Genomic DNA, 26,841 nt, shown 5'->3' with positions numbered 1-26,841 from the left:
CTCCCTCGCGGTCGGCGCCACTGGGCGCCGGGACCAGTTTTACCTCTAGTAGGCCCGCAGAGAAGCCTATGCTGGTTACGAGGCCGAGGGGCCGGCCGCCATCTTGGTAAAGAAGAGGGATGTGCGTGACCTACCAACATACGGGTGATCCCTCCCCCACGTACCCTTGGCCGGTAGGTTGCTATGAGAACGGGCCGGGCGCATGCGCGCCTGTCCCGGCACAGCCCCTGGGGTGTGGCCTGAGGGGCGGGGTGGAGCCACCGCGCTCCTCCCACTTACCCCCCAACGGCGCGCGCGCGCGGGAGCTGCGGTTGTGGACGTTGGAGGCTCGCGGCGCGGATCGGCTGCTGAGGTGAGAGACGTTGAGGGCAAGGGGTGGAAGGAGAGAGGCTGGCCAGGTGAAGGGCTGGCGTCGCCTGAGTGTCTGAGGTACCCGCGAAACAGGAGGGCCTCGGGGATGCCGTTCGCCCTTTTCAGAATGGGTGAGGTATTCACTCCAGGGCCCTTTGCATGAAGCGCATCCGAAGACATTCGCCTAAAGAAAACACGCCAAACCGAAAACCCAAACCAAAGCTCCAGCCGGGTTGTTAAAACCGGAGGGTAGGGAACATGATGGACCAGCTCCAGAAGAAAATCTGGACTGCGTGCTCCTGCTTATGTGAGAGCACTCAGCCGCTGCCCTCAGGGGAATGCTGTGGGAAAGATCTTATGTGAAAGATTTCTGTGCTTGATCCATATGCTAAAACGTAATGTAACTGCAGCCATCTGCATAAATAGCTCTCTTCTGTTGGTAGCTGTGAGAAACTTTGCTCTTGGCCTGCCTCTAAGAAATAGTTGTGCGACAGACAAGCCTCTTGAATTAAAAGAATGTCCTTCTGTTCTAGCAGGATCTAGTTTTGTTTGGCATTGAAGATCTCTCATGGAGAATGGTTAAGTAGGAGTCAGTGACATCACTCGGCAGGAAACACTCTTGGAAGGAAGAGTTGCTATCGAAGTAATCTTGCATGATGATAAAAGACTGGTAGATAACCTCCTCTGTAGTTGAAGACTTACTCCACTGGTCAGAGAGCTGCTTATTGACTGAAATACAGACACTGCAGATAGTGAATTTTCAGCATGAAATGTCACTTGATAAGTGTGTTTTCAGTTTTTATTCCGTATGCATAATCAGGATGCCAGATTTTTGTGAGTTCAGCTTCATGTGAAATGACAGCAAATTGCTTCAGTGTTCAGCACCTTTAGTTTGTCTCTCCCATCAAAAAGCCTTCCTCAGAGCCGACCTCTTCCTTATCTTGGGAGTGGAGTGGGAAACCAGCCTGGTAGCTGTTAACAGTGAAGTAATCATAGTGAGCTAAAAAGTTGCATCTTCATAAACCTGAATTAGTTTGCACTTGCATATATATGTGTATATATATATAAATAATACAGTAGCTTTGAGAAGCAAATGTGATAGCTGCCAGAAATAGTTACCAGTTTGAAAACAGCTTTGCCTTCTACTTAGCACAAAAGAGTCTGGGTTTCTGTCCTTCTGACATTGAGCACCTTGCTTTGACCTGAAGATGGCTTTTTGATGGGAGGGGCAGACTGGAGGATGCCGTGCATTGGAGCAGTGTAGTGGCATTTCACATGAAGCTAAATTCATTGACACAAATCTGATTGGAAGACAGAAAGAATCAGATGGTGATCATTTAAAAACCATAGAATGGAAGTGGGAGTGAGCCAGATAAGAGGTAGCTGTGATATGTAGGCTTTGTGAGTGGGAACAGGCACCTTTCTCGTTAAGAGGGCAAGCCAAGGGGGGCTCTAGAAAGGGATCTTGGAGCACTCATCACTTGAAGATACAGCATATGCTGGCATTTTTATATTGCCATAGTAAATTACATGATCTCTTGAACTCCTGTAAGTTAATAAGATACAAGTGTGTTGATGGATCTTTGTCATAGAGGTGTTAAATGATTTATTGATTATTTTTTTGCCTGTTTGCTTTGTATTTCAAAGTGATGCAACTGCATGTGAAAATCTTATCTTGGCAACAGAAGTTTAAAGTGACTGAGTTTGCAAACACCCATATGAAAGAAGAGGAGAAAATGCTTCATTTTGAAGCTGTCAGCTCTTTACAGACACTCAAGCACGAAAGGAAATGCTGAGGGGAAGGAGGCTTAAAAGGAAAGAATAATAGACCTTAGTTGGTTTTTTTGGGGGGGCTTCTTAGCTTTGAAAGATCTGTTTCCTGTAAATAGTGAGATGTCTTTAGCAGTCTGTTTGGTTTGGTTAGTTTCCGGAAAGGATGTGAACTTTGCCTCTGAAGGCTTCAAAATGGTTTGTCATAAATTTGGTGCCTTTAGCACCCCATATTCATGTTGCTTGAATTTATTGTTATTCATAGGAGTGATAGTTGCTTAAAATTCTGCTCTGCACTAGCAGTGAAGAGTCAATCAAGTACTGGTACTCTGTGGAGCAGTTGACACTGTCTCAAAATCTGGTCAGCCAGTCAAGAATGTTTCATTTTCAATTTAATGTACAACAGTGAATATTATATTGTTTTCTGATTTCTGTTATTTGTGCGGGTTTTTTTATATAATTCTTAGTAAGTTGGAAAACATTACTTTTTTTTCCAGATTTGTTCCTGACCTTCCATAAAAATGTCCAAGGTAAGAATAGCATTTCTATCTTCCAGTGTAACAATGTGAAACAGGCGTATGTTTTTAAACGTTAATCTGCAAGGGCAGAATGTGTACTTGCATTGTGTTTGATGATGATGTGTATGCTAAATTTATGGGTCATAAATTTGAGAGAATTCACATAATATTATATCATATCACATAGTATTGAAAACTTGAGTGATGTAAAGCATACATTAAAGTAGTTTCCTAGAAGTATAAACCTCTGCAGTTAACTAATGTTCTTAGAAGTATTTAATTTTGGTTATGGAGTTGCATACACGCTCCCTGGTGCATTTTCATTGAAACTTCCATTCTGCTACTGTGTTTTGAGAAGGAATCAAGAACAGGATGTTCTGAGATTTAATTTCTTCATTTACTCATATGGTCAACTGATCTTATAGTAAAATCCTTCATAAACAATGTGGTAACTTAATGTATTATTGACACACTGAGATTCATTTAATTTTGGCTCCCTGCACTTGGTATAATGGATAAAATATCCATGTTAGCTTATTGGAGTGAATCTATAAAAGATACTCAGGGTAATGTGTCTGAAGAGGGAAACTAGCAGATCTAAGGATTTCTCTGCAGTGTTTGTAGTTGTAGGTATTTCAAACACTATTGTGTAAATTCTGTCCCCGTCTTCCCCCCCCTTGAAAGAGAACTCTAAAGAGAACTTCCAGCAGATGTCTGTCACTTCAGTAGTCATTTAGGTTTTTCATTTGTATTTGTTAAAAACTAATTAGAAATGGTCACCTTTTTATTTAGGTCCATAAACATTGGACACAAGCTTTTTTATTTTAAACATGTGTGAAGTTGCTGTCTAGAAAGTGTGTGATTAGTGAATGCACTTCATACTTTGATAAATGCTCAGAATTTTTTCTTCTTCAAGTGATCTTGGCTGGATAGCTGAATAAATGAAGCTTTTTAACTCTAGGTGAATGCAGTTGCTCTATATTAAATTGTGAAAATGCCGAGTAGTATTTTTCTCTGTGTAGTTTTCTCTCTGCATATTGTGTAGCTTAAAGCCATTTGAAATAACTGAAGAAAGCAGTCATACAAACAAGTATGTCTTGAGTGGTTACTTATTATTGTGTTATTTTATTTTATTTTTAGCAACAGCCTGCTCAGTTTACCAATCCAGAAACCCCTGGTTATGTTGGATTTGCAAACCTGCCCAATCAGGTTCATCGAAAGTCTGTGAAAAAGGGGTTTGAATTTACTCTTATGGTGGTTGGTAAGGAAATATTTTATAGTCTTTCTCCAAATTAGTACTTCCTCACGGGGATTTGGAATTAAAATGGATGTTACTTCCACTATTGTAAGTCTCTAGCTTGCATCAGAAAGCTCTTCTATACTGTAGCATTTTACTTTCTTTTATAGGTTTATGAATTCATGCAGCAGTTGTTGTCCACAAACTGTTTGAATACACTAATAAATTTGTGGGTGAAGGGAAAAAAAATCTGTTGCACACTCTAGTGATCACTGCTTCCTTCCTTCTCTCCTGTCTTACAGAATTTAAGTATTCTATTTAAAATATAGTTTAAGACTGGTTTTGCACTTGAATGAAATGCTTGCATGTTTTGATTAAGAAAATAGTATTAAGGAGACTATTCTATTAAAAAAATGTTTATGCTTCTGCAGTTCAAAAGAATCAGCGCTGTGGTCTTTCCACCCCTGCTAAATAGTATTCTAAGAGCAGAATAAGAATTGGATTAATTGGTTTTAATGGGAACTGTTACTTTTTAAATTGATCTTGATTTTCTTTTAGCACTTATACTTCAAAGTTTAATTCTCTTTGATATTTCACTGAGTGTCTGTTGGTATGTAGAAAGGAAAGAAAAATTTAGTGTGTCTGCAGAAATATGTTGGTCCTTCGAGAAGTCAGTGTAAGTTTTGCAAATAAAGTAGGATCCCGTATCAGACTTGGGCATCTTCTGTATCTTTCCTGGTCATGGTGTGCTTGGGAGCTGTAGCTTCTGGGTTTTGGTGTTTGAATTCTGTAATTCTCCCTTTTAAAATAGGCTTTTGCAAAAAAAGTATACTCTGATAGAATCAGGTTCTTTATTTCCTGGTGTAATAAGAAATAAATCCCATTTGCGTGTTAGGTTTGTCCAAGAGAGATCACAGTGGAAATGAGGAGAGGTGAGGCAGTACATGATAGGAGGTGTTTAAGTTCTTAATTGTTCTGAATTCCGGTAGTTACAGAAAGAGTCTGTCTTCAAACCTTTCATTAGTTTTGCCAAATCAGAGTCCTGGCATTGCTTTTATCCTGTTTCTGTCTCTTGTAGTTCAGTGTTTCCCAGAGCCAACCCTTATTACTGTCTTCTAGAACTTTATATCTTTCATTGTATTTACTTAGGATATCATAGCAGATATCTTATAAAATCTAAGTGTAAAGCCAAAATAAGCAGATGTTTCAAATTACAGTACCTACTATAACTCTCCAGAATTTACTGTTCAGTGTTCTTAAAAATCTGGACAGTTCTGAGAAACAAAAGACCTGCTTTGTCTGCTGCAGCCAAACTTAATTTCCAAATAGTGCGAAGTGAAACAGTTCTTTCAGAAAGCTATGTGAAATGGTAGAAAGGAAACAGTTTTTTTCTAGCCTCTTGTAAAATAGAAAATAGGGGGGAAAGAACATGGTGTCTGAGTAACAGAAAGGCAGTTAACTCCACCTGTGTCTTAGTAAAATTTGCCAATATTCTAAGGGATAAATGAAAACTACAGGAAGAAAACTTATAAAAATGTAGTTTCATTGAAAATTTGGAGTGATATATTAAGATACACTAGCAGAGGGAGGCAGGCAATGTAAGATAAACGGTGCTGTAGAATGTTGATTGTTTCAGCAGTTTGGAATGTGAATTCTTTCTCTTGAAGTATGCATGGGGTTGAAGCATGCTCTCATGGGCTGTATCACAATGTCTGTATTGAACTATTATTCTTCATTAAGTTGCCATGCTTCTTAGTTTCTGAGCAGGAGGATGTTTCTTTAAAAGTTGTTTGCACTGACAGAGTCTTAATCAAAATTTTTTATTAGCATTTTTTTATGCTATTGTTTATTGTTTGTGATAATGTGAGCTGGAATTCATAACAACTTGGCTGCTTGGCTGTGCTGCTTCCAAAGAAATCCTAATCACTTGTATTTATTTAACAATTTTGTGTTCATTCTCATTATTAAGCTGTGACTTCATCTAAACAGTAATTTCTCTTGGGAGTCACTAAACTTTTAACTATTGTGGCCAGTATAGTCTTTGACAGTGTCTATGAAAACTGATTTGTTTTACATGTAATATTTACCCAGACTATAAGTATGGAACACACTGCTGGTTAAGATCATACTTTTGTGGGTTTTGCTGAAATTATGCCATTTGGCTGCTACTTTGGCTCTCTCACTGGAGAAGGCTTCACAGTAAAATCCAATCTTGAGAGATGCATTCAATAAAGCATCAAAGACTGGCAGATCCTCGTCAAATCTTTATTTTAAAAATAATTTAATCTCCTTTTTTTTCTTCTTGCTCAGTTATCTGTTAGACTCCTATGGCAGAATAGTGTGCTACTGTGGTGAGTTAACGCTGGCTTCATGCTAGGTGCTCACTGAAGCTGTTCTATCACTCATCCTCAGCTGGAGAGTGGAGAGAAAATATAGTTAAAGGCTCTTGGGTCAAGATAAGGACAGGCAGAGATCACTCTCCAGTTACCACTGTTGGCAAAACAGACTTGACTTGGAGAAATTAGTTGATCAATTAATTCAAAGTACGGTAATGGGAAATAAGACCAGATCTTAAAAATGCTTATCCCCTCCCCACAATCCTCCCTTTTTCCTGGGCTCAACTTTACTAGTGATTTTCTCTAGTTCCTCCCCCACAGTGGCACAGGGGGACAGGAAATGGGTCACACATTGCTTACCACTCCTTCCTCTCCTGCTCCAGCATGGGGTCCCTCCCACAGGAGATAGTTTTTCATTAACTTCTCCAATGAGAGTCCTTTCCATGGACTAAGTTTTTCACAAACTGCTCCTGTGTTGGCCCTTTGAGCAGGGTGAGTCCTTCAGGAACAGGCTGTTCCTGTGTGGGTCCCCTGTGTGGTCACAAGTCCTCCCAGCAAATCTACTTCAGTGTGAGGTCCTCCTTTGGCTACAGGGACTTGACCTATGCCTGCAGAGCACCTTTGGAAAAAGGTGTCTCTTGATCTGATGGCAAAGCAAAGCAACAGCCGACGCAGCTACTCAACCCCCAAGCACAGCAGCTATTCCAACCCTGACAACAGACACTGCAGCAACGCCAACCCCAGTGACAGACACTGTTGCACACATCAGATTCATGAGGTTGATGCTACAGAAAACCTGAATGGTGCTTCCTTTGACAAGAACTCAGCTACTTGGACTGCTTTGTCCATAATTGCAGGTCTCTGCAGCCATGCTGTGTTTCAGGCCAACCAGGAAAATACACCAATTCTTGAGAAAGCAGTGGCAGGAGATACCTCTGAGTCTGCACTTCTGAAATGCATTGAGTTGTGCTGTGGTTCTGTCAAGGAGACGAGAGAAAGGTATCCCAAAGTGATGGAAATATGATTTAACTACCAACAGGTGACACAGGCTTCCCAGGACATGGGTTTCCAGGAAACCCAGGTCCAAAAGGAGACAAAGGGCTTGCAGGAGGCAGAGGGTGATCAGGTTGTGAAGCAAAGACTGGAGATACAATCTCCAGTCTGAGGCTGAGCTGGAAACCTAGGACAACCACGAGAAAAGGGTGACCTAGGCATGGTTATTGTACCTGTTCCACTGTGGATCTCCATGGGCTCGCAGGCACACAGCCTGCCTCACCATGGTCTGCACCGTGGGCTGCAGGAGAGTCTCTGTTCTGGTTTCTGGAGCACCTCCTGTCCTTCCTTCCTCACTGACCTTGGTGTCTGCTGGGCTGTTTCTCACATATTTTCACTTCTCTCTCCAGCTGCAATTGCTCCTGTGTAGTAATTATTTCCTCTTAAATATGTTACCTTAGAGGTGCTACCACTGTGACTGATGGTCTCAGTCTTGGCCAGTAGTGAGTCCTACTTGGAGCCAGCTGGCATTGGCTCTATGAGACATGGGAGAAACTTCTAACAGCTTTTCACAGAAGCCACCCCTGTGCTCCTCTACTACCAAACCCTGCTGCACGAACCCAATACAGTTACCCAGAGGGGTCATGTAGCCCATCATTTTTAGCACACATATATATATTTTAATTACCTCTATCAACACCTGAAAAAAAAATCTAGGAAAAGGATTTGTTCAGTGAATTCAATACTGAGCACCTTGAGCTGCCAGTCTTTTTTATGCCATGAACATCTGTTCTGATGAAGATCTTGATCTTTAACTAATTAGGTGGCTTTTGAACTATTTATGGCTCAGTCAGTAGCCCTAGTAACAAAAATATATTTCTAGTACAATGTGGTAATCCTCAGTTTTATCAGTGAAAAAAATTGCTGTGTGCATGCTCAGTGGCCATGTCATATTCTTCTTACCTTGGGTCCTTGTTTGCCATAAAAAGCAGAAATAAGTCATACTTTTTGAGGGCTGGCTGTGCAGAAGTTCAGAAGTGCCTTTTTTGTTATTTGAATTGATGATATAGCCTAGGCAGGATCCAGCTTCCCCTTGTGTATGATTTTTCACATCCTGGAGTGATAGCAGAAAAGCATGCCTTCACACATCAGGAGACATGAAATGGGGAAATTTTAAGTCTAAATTGAGCAGAACTCTACTAACAGATTTAATTAAAAGTTATCAGTGAAAGCTCTGAAAAATTGTATTATAAAGCTGAGATGTAAAAATTGTTATTCAACATTTTTGTGCAAACTCTTCTAATACAAAATTATAAGGTATAAATTTTTAAATGAGAATATTTACATTTAACATGAAAAAATGTATAGTTAGATGATACTGTCTGGATATAGTTGAAATTATTTATGTAAATATGTTGAATTTATTTTTATATTGAATCACAGGTGAATCTGGATTGGGGAAATCTACATTAATAAATAGCCTGTTCTTGACAGACCTCTACCCAGAAAGGATAATCCCAGGAGCTGCTGGTAAACACTTTTGTTCAAGTTTATCTGTTGGAGTTTAATGGCTTTAGTTTTGGATTTTAGTAACAGCTGGTAGTCATTCCTAGCTGTAATAATTTCTAATGTGTTACCTGATACTGTATGGAATTGGTTTCCTCTGTGCCCAGGATGTATATGGGGGTCTTTGTTTAGTGCTCAAATGTATTCATATGGGAAAGTTAATCCCTTCTTTTGCTTGGAAAAAAAAAACCTCATGGTATCACAGTAAGAAACAATCTGAAATTTTCTTTCTGTTGCAATTCTAAATGTATCCATTGTTGATGCCTGCTTGGAATTGCAACTTGATTCTTTGATTTGGGTTGATATGTAGTGAATGTGGACTTCACCTCCTTTTCTTCTTCAGTCCCGTCTCTTTTTTGTTCTGTTAAACAAGGTGTACAATAATCCAGTGAAAGAGATTAGTGTAAGAAAATAGAGGAAGAGGCTATTTTTCCCCCCCTCTTTGCTACCTGTGGAATTACTTGCTTTAATAATTTACAGTGTTAGCTGATGACAACTTATCACTTTCAACCTTGGGAAAAAAAGATCCATTATATATAATTTAGTATTGTTCTCCAGATTGCCGATTACCTACTGGTTTATTTTTTTTCACAGTTCCTTTTGCATTAGTTTGTTATATTTAAAACCAGTATGAAATCTCCTATCTATTCTAACAAAATCTGAAGACCTTTAATAGTGAGTCTCTAAGTTATCAGGTCTTGGGAGATAATATGTGGAATAATCTTTATAAAGTTGAATCTGCAAATTAGTCTTTTGAGTTTGTCTGAAAATGGCAGTGTCTTACAAATTATATTCTGAAAGATCAACTTGTCTTTTAGAGAAGATTGAGCGCACTGTGCAGATTGAAGCCTCAACAGTTGAAATTGAAGAGAGGGGTGTGAAGCTACGTCTGACTGTTGTAGATACACCAGGATATGGAGATGCTATTAATTGTCGGGACTGGTATGTACAGAGTATATACTGATGTATCTGTAAGCAGTGACATCCATTTCATATTTGTCCTAGGAGGGTGAGAATAGATAACTGAAGTAGGGCTATACTAATAATAATAGGCAACTCAAAGTAGGATGTCCCCAGTGGCAACTGTAGCTCTTTTAAACACATCCATTCCAGAGGTGGTTCGAAACAATTTCACTGTTAAGTCATTATCTTACCTTTCTTTGGTGTGTTATATGAAATGCTGAATTTCAGTGTTACAGGTTAACTCAGATACACATCATAAGGCATCAATAACTTCTACACAGCTCAAAATACATTTTGTGACACAATTCTTTTTTGCCATAATTAATTTTCTTAAGTTAGGAAGAGTTTTATGTGAAGAGTGACCTTGACTTTTTCTATAGTCAGAAAGCAGTGGAACCACCAGGCACAAGAAATTAAACAATACTTGAGTATTTAGTGCAAGTAAAAATCCACCTTTAGATCTTATCCATGTTCATTTCAGTGTTCTCAGATTCTGTGCTTCATTTTTAAGAACATTTTTGTCATCTTTGGGTTTGATTGGGTTGTGGTTTTTGTTTTGTTTGGGTTTTGGTTTGGGGTTTTTTGTTTGTTTTGTTTTGTATTTTTTTAAGAAATTTACATTACAGCAAATACTGAGAAATAATCTTAAAATGAGAAGTAATCCCTCTACCCACATCTCTCAATCCCCTGAAGCTCAAGGCAGAGACTTGAAAATTAAGTTGTCCCTATTGTGAGAGGATCAGGTTTGAGACCACCTGAGGAACTTGAACATGCTAAAGGACTTGATCCTCACTGGGAAGATTTTTTCCTAATGTCTAATCTAAATCTCCTCTCTGTCAGTTTAAAACCATTTCCCCTAGATCTGTTCCTACAGGTCCTTGTAAAATGTCTCTTTCCAGATTTCCTGTAGGCCCCCTTGGGCACTGGAAGCTGCTCAAAGGTCTCTGTGGAGCCTTCTCTTCTCCAGGCTGAGCAAACCCAGCTCTCTCAGCCTGTCTCCATAGCAGAAGTGCTCCAGCCCTTGGAGCATCTTAGTGTCTCCTCTGGACTCACTTGAGCAGCTTCATGGCCCTCTTATTTTGGGGACCCCAGAGCTGGACATTGGACTGCAGGGGGCGTCTCACGGGAGCAGAGCAGAGGGAGAGAATCCCCTCCCTCCACCTGCTGACCACGCTCCTTTTGATGCAGGCCAGGACATGGTTGGTTTCTGGGCTGCAAGTGCACTCTGCCAGGTCATAGGAGCTTCTCATCGACCAACACCCCCAACTCCTTAATCCTCATGAGGAAAATGGTTTTTACAGTTGTTGTGGTGAGACACTGGAACAGGTTTCCCAGAGGAGTTGTGGATTCCCTGTCACTGGAAGTGTTCATGGTGAGGTTGGATGGGGTTTAGAACAGCCGGACATACTGAAAGATGCCACTGTCTGTTGCATGACTGGGCTAGGTGATTTTTAAAGGTTTCTTGCAACCCAAACCATTTTATGATTTTAATTAAATTCAGAACAAGAAGCTTAGACTGTCTTGAGCATGTGTTATTAATACTAGTCAAAATTACATCTAAACCCATAAGAAGTTTGCTATGGAAGTTGTGTGTTATATATATATGTATATTTTACCTTTATATATATATATAAATATGCAGAGTAGTTTGATATTCTAAAATTCAATCAACATTTTAAGATGTTGATGTATGTGCTTTTCTACTCTTGCAGTCTTACAGTATCTCTAAATGAGTTTTTGTCCAGCAGCAGGTTGGTTCAGCAGCAGCATGTGTTCGGTTTAATATTACCTTTGAAAAACCACTGAAACTATTGTTTGGGAATGATCCTGATTTCTCAAATACATATATGTTTTCCAGTTTCAAGACCATAATCTCTTATATTGATGAGCAGTTTGAGCGATACCTGCATGACGAGAGTGGTTTGAACAGAAGACACATCATAGATAACCGGGTCCATTGCTGCTTCTATTTCATTTCGCCATTTGGTCATGGGTAAGTGTTTGTGTGGTTATATTTTCTAAATTATTTTATTTTGGGGATTTGGTTTGTGCCTGTTGAATTAAATCTTTCCAAGTGACATTGCCGTTGCTTAAGGAAATACTAGAACTCTTTGGATTAACTGGGTGTGTTATTTCTTTCCGTGTAAAGAGAGTTCTATGCTGGTGTGAAAATAAATTGGTAGTCTAGATTAAAAATAAATTAAACTTTTTCCATATCTTAATTTTAGCCTTAAGCCTCTGGATGTTGAGTTCATGAAGGCTATACACAACAAAGTAAATATTGTACCAGTGATTGCAAAAGCTGATACTCTTTCACTGAAAGAGCGAGAAAGACTAAAGAAAAGGGTAAGTATTCTTCTAGCTTGCAGAAAAATATTGTACTTTGGTTACAGCAACACAGTTGCTGAAAAGAGGGGTGTTCTCATGCAACCTTACCTGTCCTAGCCAAGAAAACATCATTTCATGTGTAGTTTGATATCTTGTAAGTTCTTCTATTATGTCTGTGACAACTGAGAAATTGATGTTAAAATGTTGCCTATGAAATGGCAGACTGGCTACATTTCCAATTACATTAGAGGGAATCTTGAAACCTTGGAAAAATATTTAAATGCATTTTTTAATGGTAATTCCTGTCTTACCTGTTTAATCCAAACAAAAAGCAAACAGAGTTATCTGCATCTATCATGTGTGTTATTTTCAGTATTCCGATGATTGAAAAATAGGATTTTCAGAGATTTTTCTGATCTGGGGATTGTTTTTCTTCCCTTATGTCACCCTCTTTTAATACATTCCAGATATTTCTTCTATAGACAGGATCCCTTAACACATTCAGTCTTGCAGGACTTTATGCTCTGTTTGCTGAGGAGGGGGAAAATGCAGCAAACCATCGTGAGTTAGTAACAGTATGACATGTAGAAAGAAGTGCTGGAATTGTTTTGCCAGAAGGCACACTTTTCCTGTCTTGACTTGATCCGGTCTTAGCTGTTCTATTTAAAATTTATCTGGGTTTTATTTTTATGGGTGGGTTTTTTTTCTTCCTGTTTTTGGTTGGTTGGTTGGTTTCCCCAACTATTTTGAAAATCCTTCTAGTTATCTGACCAAGCTTGCAACAAAAAATGGGAGAAACATGCTTCAGTTTGATATATGCATTTTGATAAAACTCTGCAGAAATATTTTAGTTTTTTAAAGAGCAAAATTTGGATTTATGGCAGAGGGATTCCAGCTGCAGATGCCATTCTTGGCAGTCATGAAGACAGAAAAAAGTGTTTGTGGTGTCTGTAGCTCAGTTACATTTTTAAACACTCCTCTGAATAGTAATTTAAAGGGAAGTGCTCACAAACCATGTAGATGAGGTACTTAGAGACTTGGTTTAGTGATGGCCTTGGCAGTGCTATGGAATGGTTTGACATGATGATCTTGAAGGTCTTTTCCAACCTGATTGATTCCATGACTCCATGATTGTAAGAGCAAGGAGTTATAGGCTTTCAAAGCAATTATGACTTCTGAGTCAATGCTTTCTAATAATAATAAGAAAAAAACCCAAACAACCAACTGCAAATATTTTTAAAAAGCAAAATTTCTTATGTGTAGTCCACAAAGGACAGTGTTTATTTGAACACTATTGTTTGTCTGAAAGTCTGTGGCAACTAATTGTTGAATATCATGGAGAAATTATGGTGTTTAAAACCAAATACTTCCTAGGTAACTTAGATCAGCAAGATAGGCCCACATTGCTCAAGAGACTATGTATTACTAATTAAGTAATTTTGCATTAAGATTTAAAAGTATTGACTTTTTGCCCAGAGAAGTTGTGAATGCTCCATGCCTGGCGGTGTTCAAGACCAGGTTGGACAGAGCCTTGGGTGATATGGTTTAGTCTGAGGTGTCCCTGCCCATGGCAGGGGGGTTGGAACTAGATGATCTTAAGGTCCTTTCCAACCCTAACTATTCTATGATTTTATGACTTTACATGTATATCATCTCAGTTTCTTACATTATAAATCTCAGATTCTGGATGAAATAGAAGAGCATGGCATCAAGATTTATCACCTGCCTGATGCTGAATCTGATGAGGATGAAGATTTTAAAGAGCAGACCAGACTCCTGAAGGTATGACAAGCTTCATAAAGTTACAGATGTGGGTAATATACTGGATTTTTTCAGACTGCTCAAGTGGCTTTAGAACAAGATACATTCTGTGACCTGCGATGAGATTTGGAGTGAGTCACTGTGTCTCTGTGCCTTCAAATTTAAAAGCATTGAGAACTTATTACCATAATATGCAGTGTTGAGCAAAACTTGAGTTGTTTGTTCAGGTTAGTTATTAGTAATTTTTGCATTTTTTGCTTTCAGGCCAGCATTCCATTTTGTGTAGTGGGTTCCAATCAACTTATTGAAGCCAAAGGTAAAAAAGTTAGAGGTCGACTTTACCCCTGGGGTGTAGTTGAAGTGGAAAATCCGGAACATAATGACTTCCTGAAGCTGAGGACCATGTTAATGTAAGTAAGAAAATTCCAATTAGATGGTAGTTTAAAAAACAATCATTAGGAAGATACTAAGCACTGTATTGGGCATTTGGAGTGGTTGTGGAATCCTCAGAGAAATGCAGAATTTTTCTGGAGAAAGACATGAGCAGCCTTCACCTAGCTGGCCCAGGCCTAGGGAGGAATTGGACCACATAGATTCAATAGATTATTTCCATTCTGAAATAGTGATTCTGCAAAAATCATCTTTTATCTAATTATTTCATCAAACAGAACATTGGGTCACTATTCGGATCCCCAGGAACATAAAATGGGTTGCTTCACTCCTTGTGCTTATTTAAATGTATCTATATGTATGTACAATCTGAAAAGGAGGAGACTTCAGAAGTCCACTAGTTGATTGTTTTTCAGGCTTTGCTGCTCTGCTTTACCTGCCCAGCACTGCTTTATCAAATGCCTCACCCAGGAGAATAGCTAACACCAGTGCTGCCTCAGGGTCTGAAGTGGTCTCTCTCTGTGTCTTTCATTGCACGTATTTGACTTAAATTAGAATCACAGAATCATAGAATGGTTAGGTTTGGAAAGGACCTTCAGATCATCTAGTTCCAACCCCCCTGCCATGGGCAGGGACACCTCACACTAAACCAAGTCACCCAGGGCTTCATCCAACCTGGCCTTGAACACCTCCAGGGATGGAGCATTCACAACTTCCTTGGGCAGCCCATTCCAGTGCCTCACTACCCTCACAGTAAAGAGCATCCTCATATCCAATCTAAACTTCCCCTGTTTAAGTTTTACCCCATTACCCTTTGTTTTATCACTACAGTCCCTAATGAATAGTCCCTCTCCAGCATCCCTATAGCCCCTCTTCAGATACTGGAAGGCTGCTGTGAGGTCTCCATGCAGCCTTCTCTTCTCCAGGCTGAACAGCCCCAACTTTCTCAGCCTGTCTTCATACAGGAGGTGCTCCAGTCCCCTGATCATCCTCGTGGCCCTCCTCTGGACTTGTTCCAACAGTTCCATGTCCTTTTTATGTTGAGGGCACCAGAACTGCACACAATACTCCAAGTGAGGTCTCACGAGAGCAGAGCAGAGGGACAGGATCACCTCCTTTGACCTGCTGGTCACACTCCTTTTGATGAAGCCCAGGATATGGTTGGCTTTCTGGGATGCAAGCGCACACTGAAGCCGGCTCATGTTCATTTTCTCATCAGCCAACACCCCCAAGTCCTTCTCTGCGGGGCTGCTCTGAATCTCTGCCCAACCTGTAGCTGTGCCTGGGAGTGCTTCAACCCAGGTGTAGGACCTTGCACTTGTCATGGCTAAACTTCATAAGGTTGGCATCAACCCACCTCTCAAGCATGTCAAGATCCCTCTGGATGGCATTCCTTCCCTCCAGCATTTCAACCTAACCACACAGCGCGGAGTCATTGACAAACTTCCTGAGAGCGCACTCTATCCCACTGTCCATGTCACCAACAATGTTGAACAAGACCGGTCCCAACACCAGTCCCTGAGGGACACCACTCATTACTGACCTGCAGATGGGCACTGAGCCATTGACCACAACTCTTTGTTTGTGGCCATCCAGCCAGTTCTTTATCCACCGAGTGGTCCACCTATCAAACTGATGTCTCTCCAATTTAGAGACAAGGATGTCGTGTGGGACAGTGTCGAACGCTTTGCACAAGTCCAGGTAGATGACATAACTGTTCTACCCCTGTCCATCAGTTCCATAGCCCCATCATAGAAGGCCACCAAATTGGTCAGGCAGGATTTCTCCTTAGTGAAGCCTTGCTGGCTGTCACCAAGCACCTTGTTGTTTTTCATGTGCCTTAGCATGCCTTCCAGGAGAATCTGCTCCAAGATTTTGCCAGGCACAGAGGTGAGACTGACTGGTCTGTAGTTCCCCGGGTCATCCATTTTCCCCTTCTTGAAAATGGTGTTATATTTTGCTTTTTCCAGTCATCAGGAACTCCACCTGACTGCCATGATTTTTCAAATATTGATGGACAGTGGCTTAGCAACTTCATTCACCAGCTCCTTCAGGACCCGCGGATGGATTTCATCAGGTCCCATGGACTTGTGTACATTCAGGTTCTTAAGATGGTCTCAAACCAGATCCCTCTCCTACAGTGGGCCCAAGGTCTTCATTCTCACAGTTCTTGCATCTGCCTTCCTTGGGTGGTGTGGTCAGAGCATTTGCCAGTGAAGATTGAGGCAAAGTCGTCATTAAGAACCTTAGCCTTCTCCAAATCCAGGGTAGCCAGTTCTCCTGATAGCTTTCAGAGGGGGCCCACGTTGTCCCTGGTCTGTCTTTTATTTGCACTGTACCTATAGAATCCCTTCCTGTTATCTTTCACATCCCTAGCCAAGTTTAATTCTAACTGGAATTAAATTAGATTTTAAATCAGCACATTAAATGGGTGTGCATGCTGAACACTTTGACTCCATACAGTGCTGAATGTGAGAGCTCATTAAACAAGTTGACATGACACAGGTATATTTTATCTTTTAATGATTTTTATTCTTCCAGCACCCATATGCAAGATCTTCAGGAGGTGACCCAGGATCTTCACTATGAGAACTTCCGCTCTGAGAGGCTCAAACGAGGTGGCAGGTTGTTATCTTACAGTTACATGCTGTTTCTTCCTCTTCTGAATTTATTTTTTGGTCTCTCTCTGTTTCTTCTACCATTTTATTTCTAGGATTTGGTAGATGATGGACCGTTTGGTAGCAGCAGTCAGCACCAAGTTCAATGGATCAGCTTACAGTGGGTGTAAGAAAAAGTATTACATAAATCTAATGGGGCAGTGGTGGCATTAATAGGGTAGAGTTAGAGCTCTGCTTTGTTTTAAAGCTTGAAATGGTTGGACTGGAATGTTTAAGGTAAGTAAGTAGGGCAGATGTCTAGGATAAATGTCTTATTTGCAAGCTAGATTAATGCTGATATTGAGGGGGATTTTTTGTCAGAATTATCTACTGTAATATTTGGACTGTATCTTTAAGAAGAGAAACTGAAATCCTCTGCAGTTATTAAACACAGACTCACAGAATGGTACACATACATAGTTTTCTTTGCATAGCACTAACAGGGTAATGGCTTTCCACCCTATTTTGAGCTGTAGTGGGTAGGGCACAGCTTTCCTGGTAAGAGAGACAGTCAGAACACCCCATATATATTTTATGGGGTTATATTTTAGTTAAAAACTAAAATAGCAAGGTTTCTAAAGTTGAGTTTGAGTTCTTGTTGAAAACTGGATGTTGTCCCGTTTAGATTTTTTAGTTGCATCTCTTATTTCAACCACTAGAGGGTTTCATAATTGCACGTTTCAGTGGGTTTGATACATTTTCATAGAATTATAGAATAGTTAGGATTGGAAAGGACCTCAAGATCATCTAGTTCCAACCCCCCTGCCATGGGCAGGGGCACCTCACACTAAACCATATCACCCAAGGCTTCATCCAACCTGGTCTTGAACACTGCCAGGGATGGAGCATTCACTGCCTCCCTGGGCAAAAATTTTGCAAAGGTTTTTCCAGCAAGCTGTTGATACAGGTTTTGCCACATGCCCAGTCAGTTTTCAGGAAAAGGAATTTGTCTCTGCTTGGAGCATTGGCCTACAAGTTCAGTTTTCCCTTCAGGCAAGATGTCATGCTCTTCTCTCACCATTTTAAATTCTCTCTTCTGAAGTTCTAGTTAAAAAACAAGCAAAAAATATATATTTTGCCAAGTTCTGGTGTCTGTTTTCAAACAGGTATGTACAAAGATCTTAGGAGTAATGTAACCTGAGGTCAACCAGAGTTAAAATAAAGTTGTCATGGTTTTTGTCATGATTTAAGCCCAGCTGGTAACTCAGAACCATGCAGCTGCTTGTTCACTCCCCACCTTCTTCACCCCCCAGCTCCCAGTGGTATGGGGAGGAGAATCAAAAGAATATAAAACCCCATGGGCTGAGATAAGAACACTTCAGTAACTAAAGTATAATACAAAACTACTACTACTAGTTATTTCCCTTGACATGATTATTATTACAAGGAGAGATAATATAAAACTAAAAAGGGAAGTGAAAAAAAGCCAATAAACACAAGTGATGCACAATACAGGTGCTCACCACCCACAAACAGATACCCAACCCAAGCAGTGATTTGGGCCTTCTGGGTGACTCCCCCCAATATATGTACTGGGCATGATGTGCTGTGGTATGGAATACCCCTTTGGCTAGTTTGGGTCAGGTGTTCTGTCTCTGCTTCCTGCTGGCTTCTCGTTTCCCTCCTCACTGGCAGAGCGTGAGAGTGAGAAGTCCTTGATCAGAGTAGGCATTACTTAGCAACAGTTAACACACTGGTGTGTTATCAGCGTTGTACCAGGAATAAAACCAAACTACATCACTGCACCAGCTACTATGAAGTAAAAAAAAATAACTGTTACAGCTGAACTCAAGACAAACATTTACCAGTTTTTAAAGGATTTCAAGTTACCTCTGCCAAGGACTTGGGACAACTTGATATTGAGCTGGGCTATCTTTCCTTGTGAAACTAAAACATGGGTTTGTATCTTGTCTGGTTAAGTGGCCCGTATATCTGTTTTCACATTTCTGAAATGGTGCTAGAATGTAGTTAAGTTTACTATAAGTGAGGGTAGTTTGCATGTGAATTTATTTCAAACCCCACTGACAGTGCTTTGCAGTTAGTGCTTGTTGGCTGTATTCACTAATGTGAACACGGCCTTCTTAGAGGCTTCTGATACACATCAGGTTGTTCAATTTGTGCTTTTGATGGCACTTGTGTGATTAGATATGTCAGCAGATCTTCCCCATTGGAACATGCGATAGGAGAAATCTGTTAGCAAAGTGGTAGGAAACCTTGAAAATATAGTACGTAAAATGTTTTGTTTCTCAATGTAAAACTGAAACGTCCCAATTAAGCAGGAGTTTGCTGAGGAACTGATTGGAAGCATTTGCTTTATTTTAACTGGAATAGTCAGTGTTTGTATTGTCCTTCAACACATTACACACAACAAATCTTTTGGCTTTGCAAAAAAGAAAAATATGAAAGTAACTATACTAGAAAAATAATCAAATTTCAAAGTCTTAAGTGGAGCAGAGGATAGAGAGTTCCTCTAATTGGAAGGATTCCAGACAAGTACAGTGGTCGTATTACTTTTATGGTTTTGGTTATGATTCTTTAGATGTTTGGTAGCAAGCATGGTCCATGAAGTTAGAGATGGGATAGAATTGCATAGCAGGAAGGCTCTGCCTGGAGGTAGTCAGGTTTACAGATAGAGAGTTTCTTAGAGCACTTGTTACTTGTTGCTTCCATATTTTTGTTACATTTGTCCAGCATTACCTTGGATTTTCATTTATTTGTTTGATTTATTTCACCCATGAAAGGGAAGAATTAAATAAGGGAATAATAAAATAAGGGAAGAATAAATTTTTGAAAGAGTTTTGAATTTGTTCTGTCTGTGTGGCATTCAAATTGCAATCAGTTTGGATAATGTTAAGCTTGAGTAAATTGCTAAACTTGAATACTGTTCAGAAAAAGTTTTCACTGATACCTTCATGTGAAGATCTGTCATATTTTAGTAATAGCTAGAATGAGTTTTGAAGTTTGTATTTATTCTGGGTATAACTTTATCAAGGAATAAAGGATAAATTGATGTGTTAAAAAGAATTTAAAACCATGAATTTCAGCTATGTAGGGAAGCATGTTTTTGAATTTAAGTTGTACTATGAAAATCTGACATGTGTCTTAAGAGCCTTGATTTTGTCAAAAAAGCCTTCTGTGGAAGCACAGAATCTAGAATGTATGCATGTTACTGAAGAATATTAATCTTTTTTAGGAAAATAGAAGATGAAGAAGTAAATAAAGACCAGATTCTGCTTGAAAAAGAAGCTGAAGTAAGATGACAAAACTCTGTACTCTTGTGATGGGGGAATTTTTATTTTTGTGCCTCTACTTTAGGTCAAATGATTTCTATCCATTTACATATATATATAAATATTATATATATTAAAATATATATATAAATATTGATAATTTGAAAAGGAAAAGACAGAATTTGCTAATACAAAGTTATTGAAGGTGCATTGACAAAATAATGTGAAGAGGTCTGGAGTGGTCTCAGAGTACTGATTCACTGGGACAAGTGTAATCTGATAAAATGTCTGATTACATTGTATTGATCAACAGTGCATGTTACCTGGGGAAGGAGAACCATTCTCACATGAGTAAAGGTTCTAAATTTAGCAATTGCAGATTGAGAAGAAGTCAGATCAGCTCTGCATCAAAGGAGGAAACAATGGTAGGAATTGTTAGGATTAAAGAGTGAAACAGCAGTTCTCATTCTGCCACAATGATAAATTCATAATGCATAACTCCAACACTGTTTCCATTGTCCCCCTAACTCAAAAAGGATATAGCCAAGACTAGAAAAAGTACAGTAAAATGGCAGAAAGCAGGCAAAAAGGCTGAAGTGGAGATCTGAAACACATCTTGTACAAGGGGAGATGAGGTTAATGTTCTTGTTGGGAAGTAGATGGCGGAGGGGAAGGGAAAGGATCTACTAAGGGGCTTATATAAGCATAGATAGCAGGATGTATGATAAGTGGCTGATTTGAAATAGATAGTTTTAAGATAGTTTGTAAATTGTAGAACTCATTAGCATGGAATTTTGTGCATAACAAGAATGCTCATAAGCTCAAGAATGTTGAGAGGCTCGAGTTTTAGTTTCTCCACGAATCTGCTCAGTAAACAAAAAGGTAGAATTTTTGGTTTAGCAAGTTCAGAAATGACAGACTTTTAGAATCTTTAGAGCATATTTTGGAAATACGGGGTGTGTGCATCTCATTTTTGGGCTCTTCCATGCATTTGCTGATAGCCAGCATTGGAGAGAAGGCTGAATTAGATGGACTATTTGGTCTGACCTAGAACAAGCAGATGTTCAGTCTTCTATTAGTGGTCTTAATGGCTACCCAAGTACCAGGAGTAAAAATGAAAAGGGTTGTTTTTTCAAGGAATATAAAAAATGTAACCATTTCTTAGAATTATGGAATGCTTTGGGCTGAATGGGACCTTTAAAGCTCATCCAGTTCCAACCCCCCTGTATTAAACAGGGACATCTTCAAGGAGATCAGGTTGCTGAAAGCCCCATCCAAACTGACCTTGGATGTTTCCAAGGACAGGGCATCTACCACCTCTTTGAACAACCTGATTCAGTGTTTCACCACTTTCATTGTAAAAGAATTTCTTGTATAGTCTGAATCTACCCTCTTTTAGTTTAAAATTATTAACCCTTCTCCTTTTGCTACAGATCGTAATAAAAAGAACAGGGCCTGTCCCCATCTTTCTTATAAGCCACCTTTAAAGGGGTATTGAAAGGCTACTCTAAGATCTCCACAGAGCCTTCTCCAGGCTGAAAAAGCCCAGCTCTCCCAGCCTGTCTCCGTAGCAGAGGTGCTCCAGCTCTCAAAGCATCTTTGTGGCCTCCTCTGGACTCGCTTGAGCAGGTCCGTGCTGAGAACTCATAGGTTTCACTTTTCACTGTTAAGCTTGAAAGTTTAGTTTGGGTTTACAGCATAGGTGCACAAAGGCAAAAACACACAAAAATATTTCAGGAGTGAGGTTCACTTCCTACCTGTCAAAGTTGGGTACATTAAAAGAATTTGACTATTGTACATGCAACACAGCTAATTTAATCTTAGTATCTGAGTTACATAATTGGCAATGTTGCAATGCTCTAAATTTGACCTTCAGCCATTTCTAATTACACTTTTGTCTCCTTGGATGGTTGGCTTGTAATACGTGATTCCACGTAGTCCTCACTAGCAAGGGGAGTTGGGAAGTGATCCTGACAATTTTTTTTATGACAGATCCAGGTATAGTTTGGAACGACATACATAAGCTGCCTTTCTTCTGGTGATAAGTAACAAGTGTTCAGCGCTTCAACACCATCAGTTTTATTCATTTAACTTCAGACGAAGCAGAGACTCCCATTTAGGGATGCTAAAAAATCTCATCCCAGATTACAGTAATGAAACCTGCTTATTTCAGTCAGTAAACTTCCAGCCTTCTGAAGGATGAAAAGAGCAATAGAAGACATCAGAACCTGAGGCTGTTACTTAACAGATAAAGATAATGCAGATGTGTCCTCTCTTTAATATCAATAATTAATAATGTGGTGGCAGCAAAGAATCATATTCTGAGGTGAGACAAGATTCTTCTGTGCTACTTTTCCAGCTTCGTCGCATGCAGGAGATGATTGCGAGAATGAAGGCCCAGATGCAGCTGCAGATGCAAAGTGGAGACGGAGATAACAGCGCAGCTCATGAACACCATGTATAAATGGTAAGATGTTTAAATAGCCACTGAAAGGGTTTTTCCTTTAACTGCTCATTGTTGTGGTTGGTATTAAGAAGTTTTGGAAGAATGTTCACAAGGTGGGTTTCCATAGGTTTCAGTCTTAATTTTAAGGTTTAACTGCTGTTTATGAAGTAAAATGGCTTGGAGCTGAGCTAAACATTAGTGTGGTTGTGTGTATATGTGTGTCTATATATCCAAATTTTCCAGAAAATCAGTACGGTATATGCTGTCAAGAATCATGGAAGGAGTCTTTGGAATTAGGTAAACGGGTGATTCTTAAACTCATGATGAAGTCATTGTTTCATTGTGGTTTTTAAAATGCAAGCTGTTCTTTCAGGTGTCTAACTGTAAGAAGATAGCTGATCTTTGGTTGTGTTTTCTGTCTTGATTTTAGATTATACCTTGACTTAATGGAGACCTTCTGAAGCTGAATTATGGTGGTGTTATACCAGAAAGGATGCCTTTTGTTCAACATGTGACTTGGAGTTTGCTTTAGAGTTTAATGTGGAAATGCATTGTGATAACTTGTGATGCATATTTCATAACATGTAGTCAGTATTTTATATATTATACATTTGACTTTGGTTTTGTTTAGTAATTCTTATATTGAGCTGATTTTCAATTTCCCATTGTATCAGGGATAAGAAATAGACATTGAAGCTTTTCCAGCCTGATAAGGTGTTAGATGATATTTTTTTTATATGGCTTATTGGCTCCCTGCTCTTAACTTTGTATTACATGTAGAAAAAAGCAGCTGCCAGTGTTACCTTGCTCAGTGGCATGTAAGGATCCCCACTAAAGATCCCTGCAAGGTTAACTTTGTATTTTTTTGCTGTGTTTATGGGTGTGTAAGTCCATGCCCCAAGTCCATCAGCCCTTTTTTTGTCTCTGCTCACTGCAGATGTTTTCATTGGCCTCTACAAGTATCAGACTAATTCAAGCATGCGTTTTGTCTTAAGAAATAAGAGGCAGTGTCTCTTTAAGAGGCACACTGTATTTTATATAATAAGCATGATTTAACCTTGTGGGACATATATTCTTTATTCTATATTGTTTGCCTAAACTCTTTTTGCAGAGAATTTTGAAGATTTTCTTGTAAACCAGCACAAATCAGTCCTGCTACTTTCTGGCTTTACTGTAGCCAAAGGAACTTAATAATGCCAATATTGTTAAATGAGTTAAACCCCAACGAGTTATTTTCACGGATGCTTCCTATATCCAAACACAAAAGAGATTCTAGAATTCCTAATGAGTATTTTCATACAATTTGTAGGGCATTGGAAACTGTTTATCGTAGTATAAAATATATATGATAGCACACTCCTCTTGTATTTGAAGTGATCTGTGCCTGACAGGATCAATGCAAACTGTATTTTAAGGTCTTGCTCCAAGATGGAGTCAGCAGTATTACTTCAGAAGTGACTCTGATAAGTTACACTTCTCTTTTTCTTTTTTTTTAATGCCAAGGTCACTTTCCTTAACACTGACAGTAAAGGAGACTGATTTTTAGCATGGCTGGACTTGTACTACATATCATGTCTGGTATTGCATTTGCATTACATAAGAATAGCTGTAGTGTACAGCTCCACAGGTGGCAGCTGGGAGGGTAAGCAGTAATATACCATAGCTGGTTTTTACTACTTCTGATAAAGCCAGCAATCAGATTTCCTAATCTGATCTGTTATAAAACATTGCTATCTGAACAGCTAACAAACAGCTAGAATTGCAACTTTTCTCTTCTTTAAGCTCAGGTGCAGCTATGACTTTGATAGGTTTGGGGTTGGTTTTTTTTAATGTTTCTTTGAAAAAATGAATAGTATTTGTACAGCTAACATGTTAATCCAGCCCTATTTCCGTGGCTCACTTAAATACAAACCTGCAAAGCAACTGAAATGTTTACCTGTTTGAATCTACTGTTTGAGAGTTGATTTATATCTGATCTTTATAAAAATGTGAAAATGTAAAAATCCTGCATTGTAGCCTTTGCTAGGGAGCTCCAGTTTTCTTCTCAAAAGCAGTTACTGTCAAACTTTTGTACAATTCATTTGATCTCCCTTAACCTGGACAAAAGTGAAAATGAGAACCTTTTTCTATGTTGAGGTGCACAAAAGGGTTAAGTCCTATTTTGTCATATATTTACATATAAAACTTAGATGGAAAAACATGCACTTCTAAGTTTGTCTTGCTTTTTCAAAAGAAAGTGTAGAAACAAAGTAATGTAACAGTACTGTCAGGAAACACTCCACAATACCTGATTTAATTCTACATCTTTTGATGAATTTTGTGAATCAGTTGTAAGTTTCCAAAACAAAGTTACTATACACTGAAGTCATTGAGTACTTTGTGAAGTACCATGCTGTGCTTAGTTGCCACAAATCTGTTTTGTTTTTTTGGGGTTTTGGTTTGTTTGTTGTTTTTATTTTCCCTGACAATGCAGCATTTATCCAGTTTTAAGCTGTTTGTTTGGTCTTTCTGGTTATGCACACAGTATGCTTCAGATGCTGTCTGCTTTGCCAGCTCTGGGACATCCCATGTTTTCACCTGTAAGCTTGGTAGGGTCTGGTAAGCTGCAATAGTACTATGGACCTGTACTTGAAGAAAAACTATGAAATCAAAAATGCATGCAAAGGGAGACTGGTTGCGTGTGTGGCTCTCTCTCTGTATGTTGGTTTGATAGTTTTTCCTGTATTTTCTAGCATGGGAACAAAAGCAGGTTGTCCATGCATTTAGTGCTGTTGGGTCACTACCTGTGGAATTATTTTAAGCAATGTCTCATTCTTTGAAATATCATGTTTCTGTTAAAATACTTGATCAGGGTATTCTGTTTGATTCTTAGGCAGATAATTTTTGATCTACAGAATCTAGCAGGAGAAATATTTTCCTATGTTTTGGTTTGGTTTTTAATAAGAAAAGGCAAGTTTATGTCACTTGCTGTTTTAAGTGAAATACTTAAGACAGCCAATTGTTTCGTCTTCCCAAGTCTTTGGGGCAATCATTCATAGTGTGCCTGATGTCTCTGAAGGTTTGTTTCCCCTTCACTTTCTTGTGGTGGTCTTGTAATTAATGGTTTCATGGTAAGTTATGAAAAGCGAGACTACCTTTCTCAGATTCTGTTTCAGACAAACTCAACTACTGGTAGAAGAAATACTTGGAGACAGAAGATAGCTGTTGTTCAGTGGCTTGCTGAAGTAGCCACGATTCTTTTTCTGTTACAGCATTGTAACGGTTTTTAATTTAGGAGTCAAAATACTTTTGAATTTGCAGAGCTTTATAGTTGGTAGCAAAAATTACTTGCTGTTGATACAAAAATTGTTATATTTCATTTTATGTACTGCCAGTAGCCAAAACCAAAATAAAAAAATGTTAAAATGAACCTTTTTTTGTTATGATTTTTTTATTATAATCAACCTTTGCAATATTAATTTGTTTGTGGTGATATGTTTTAAATATTAAAAAGAAATGCAGATGTGTTTGAAGGAGATTGCACTGATGAAGCTGCATAAAATATGGTCATTTAGTATGATATGCTCCGAGTGTATTGGTACAGTGCATTTCTCTGTGGGTGTTCCCAGAGCTGCCGAAGTCCTACCTATGGGATCATGCCTTTTCAGCAGTTCTCACCAGACTTGCATGTCCCTTAATTATTATGTATTTATGTTTCATTTATCTGCACTATTTAGTGTAGAACTGGTACATTAAAGGAAGATGGATCTTTAGGCTATAGGGAGAGCAGAGAGAGGCAAAGAAGCATCCTGAATATGTCAGACCTACTTTTTGAGAAAAAACAACAGATGGTAAGTTTCTATTCAGAAGTGTGTGGATCAGTGGCAGGGGTCTTCTCAAACCTTTTTATTATACACCTATGTAGAAAGAAAAATAAAATATTGGGCTTGAAACCAAAAATAAAAATATTACAGTACTGTAGTATAAATATTGTTAAATTCATTATAAACCTAACTGTCCACATTGCAAATGTCCTTTGTGTACTTTTTTGCCATTGACAGTGCTAGAAGGAATGTTGCACTAATGCATTTTTAGGCAGCATGTTGACTTATGTGCTTAGAGGCTGGAACAAGTTTTATTTTACTTTAAATCTTCTTCATAAAACCAAGCGATCACATTAATTTGGAGGAATTGCAGTGCATTGTTAGTATATGGCTATGCAGATAAACTCTCATGGGTTTTAGATGCAGTAGCATAATACAGCTAAATATATTTGGATTTTCTGTATAACTGTGTGGGTTTCAACCTTTTTTTCT

At 39.0% G+C, this 26,841-nt stretch overlaps 2 protein-coding genes across 2 annotated transcripts in view; one reads left to right on the top strand and one right to left on the bottom strand.

Moving 5' to 3' along the window:
* The window catches only part of HDLBP (high density lipoprotein binding protein), a 39,213-nt gene extending 39,009 nt beyond the window's left edge, over positions 1-204 (bottom strand). The window contains exon 1 of the mRNA XM_005151003.3: positions 44-204. The gene's annotated coding sequence lies outside the window, so the exon portion shown is untranslated. The remainder of the gene's footprint in view (positions 1-43) is intronic.
* On the top strand, positions 205-25,955 carry SEPTIN2 (septin 2). The gene is made up of 13 exons (XM_005151005.3): positions 205-352; positions 2,619-2,651; positions 3,780-3,900; positions 8,649-8,735; positions 9,590-9,713; positions 11,593-11,727; positions 11,963-12,080; positions 13,743-13,844; positions 14,088-14,233; positions 16,755-16,838; positions 20,064-20,121; positions 22,460-22,567; positions 22,977-25,955. Exons 2-12 carry the CDS (start codon positions 2,643-2,645, stop codon positions 22,562-22,564), a joined length of 1,089 nt encoding a protein of 362 aa, XP_005151062.1. The 5' UTR covers positions 205-352; positions 2,619-2,642; the 3' UTR covers positions 22,565-22,567; positions 22,977-25,955.
* Positions 25,956-26,841: the final 886 nt, after the last annotated feature.

The sequence above is a fragment of the Melopsittacus undulatus genome, chromosome 6, assembly GCF_012275295.1.
Source record: "Melopsittacus undulatus isolate bMelUnd1 chromosome 6, bMelUnd1.mat.Z, whole genome shotgun sequence".
Classification (NCBI taxonomy): Eukaryota; Metazoa; Chordata; class Aves; order Psittaciformes; family Psittaculidae; genus Melopsittacus; species Melopsittacus undulatus.
This window is presented reverse-complemented; position numbering and strand designations above follow the sequence as displayed.

What these genes read in the sequence shown, in the direction of transcription:
- SEPTIN2 (XM_005151005.3), top strand. An exon ending in GCTATTAATTGTCGGGACTG is followed by an intron (nt 9,714 to 11,592) that starts GTATGTACAGAG and finishes TATGTTTTCCAG; the next exon opens with TTTCAAGACCATAATCTCTT. An exon ending in GAGAAAGACTAAAGAAAAGG is followed by an intron (nt 12,081 to 13,742) that starts GTAAGTATTCTT and finishes TATAAATCTCAG; the next exon opens with ATTCTGGATGAAATAGAAGA.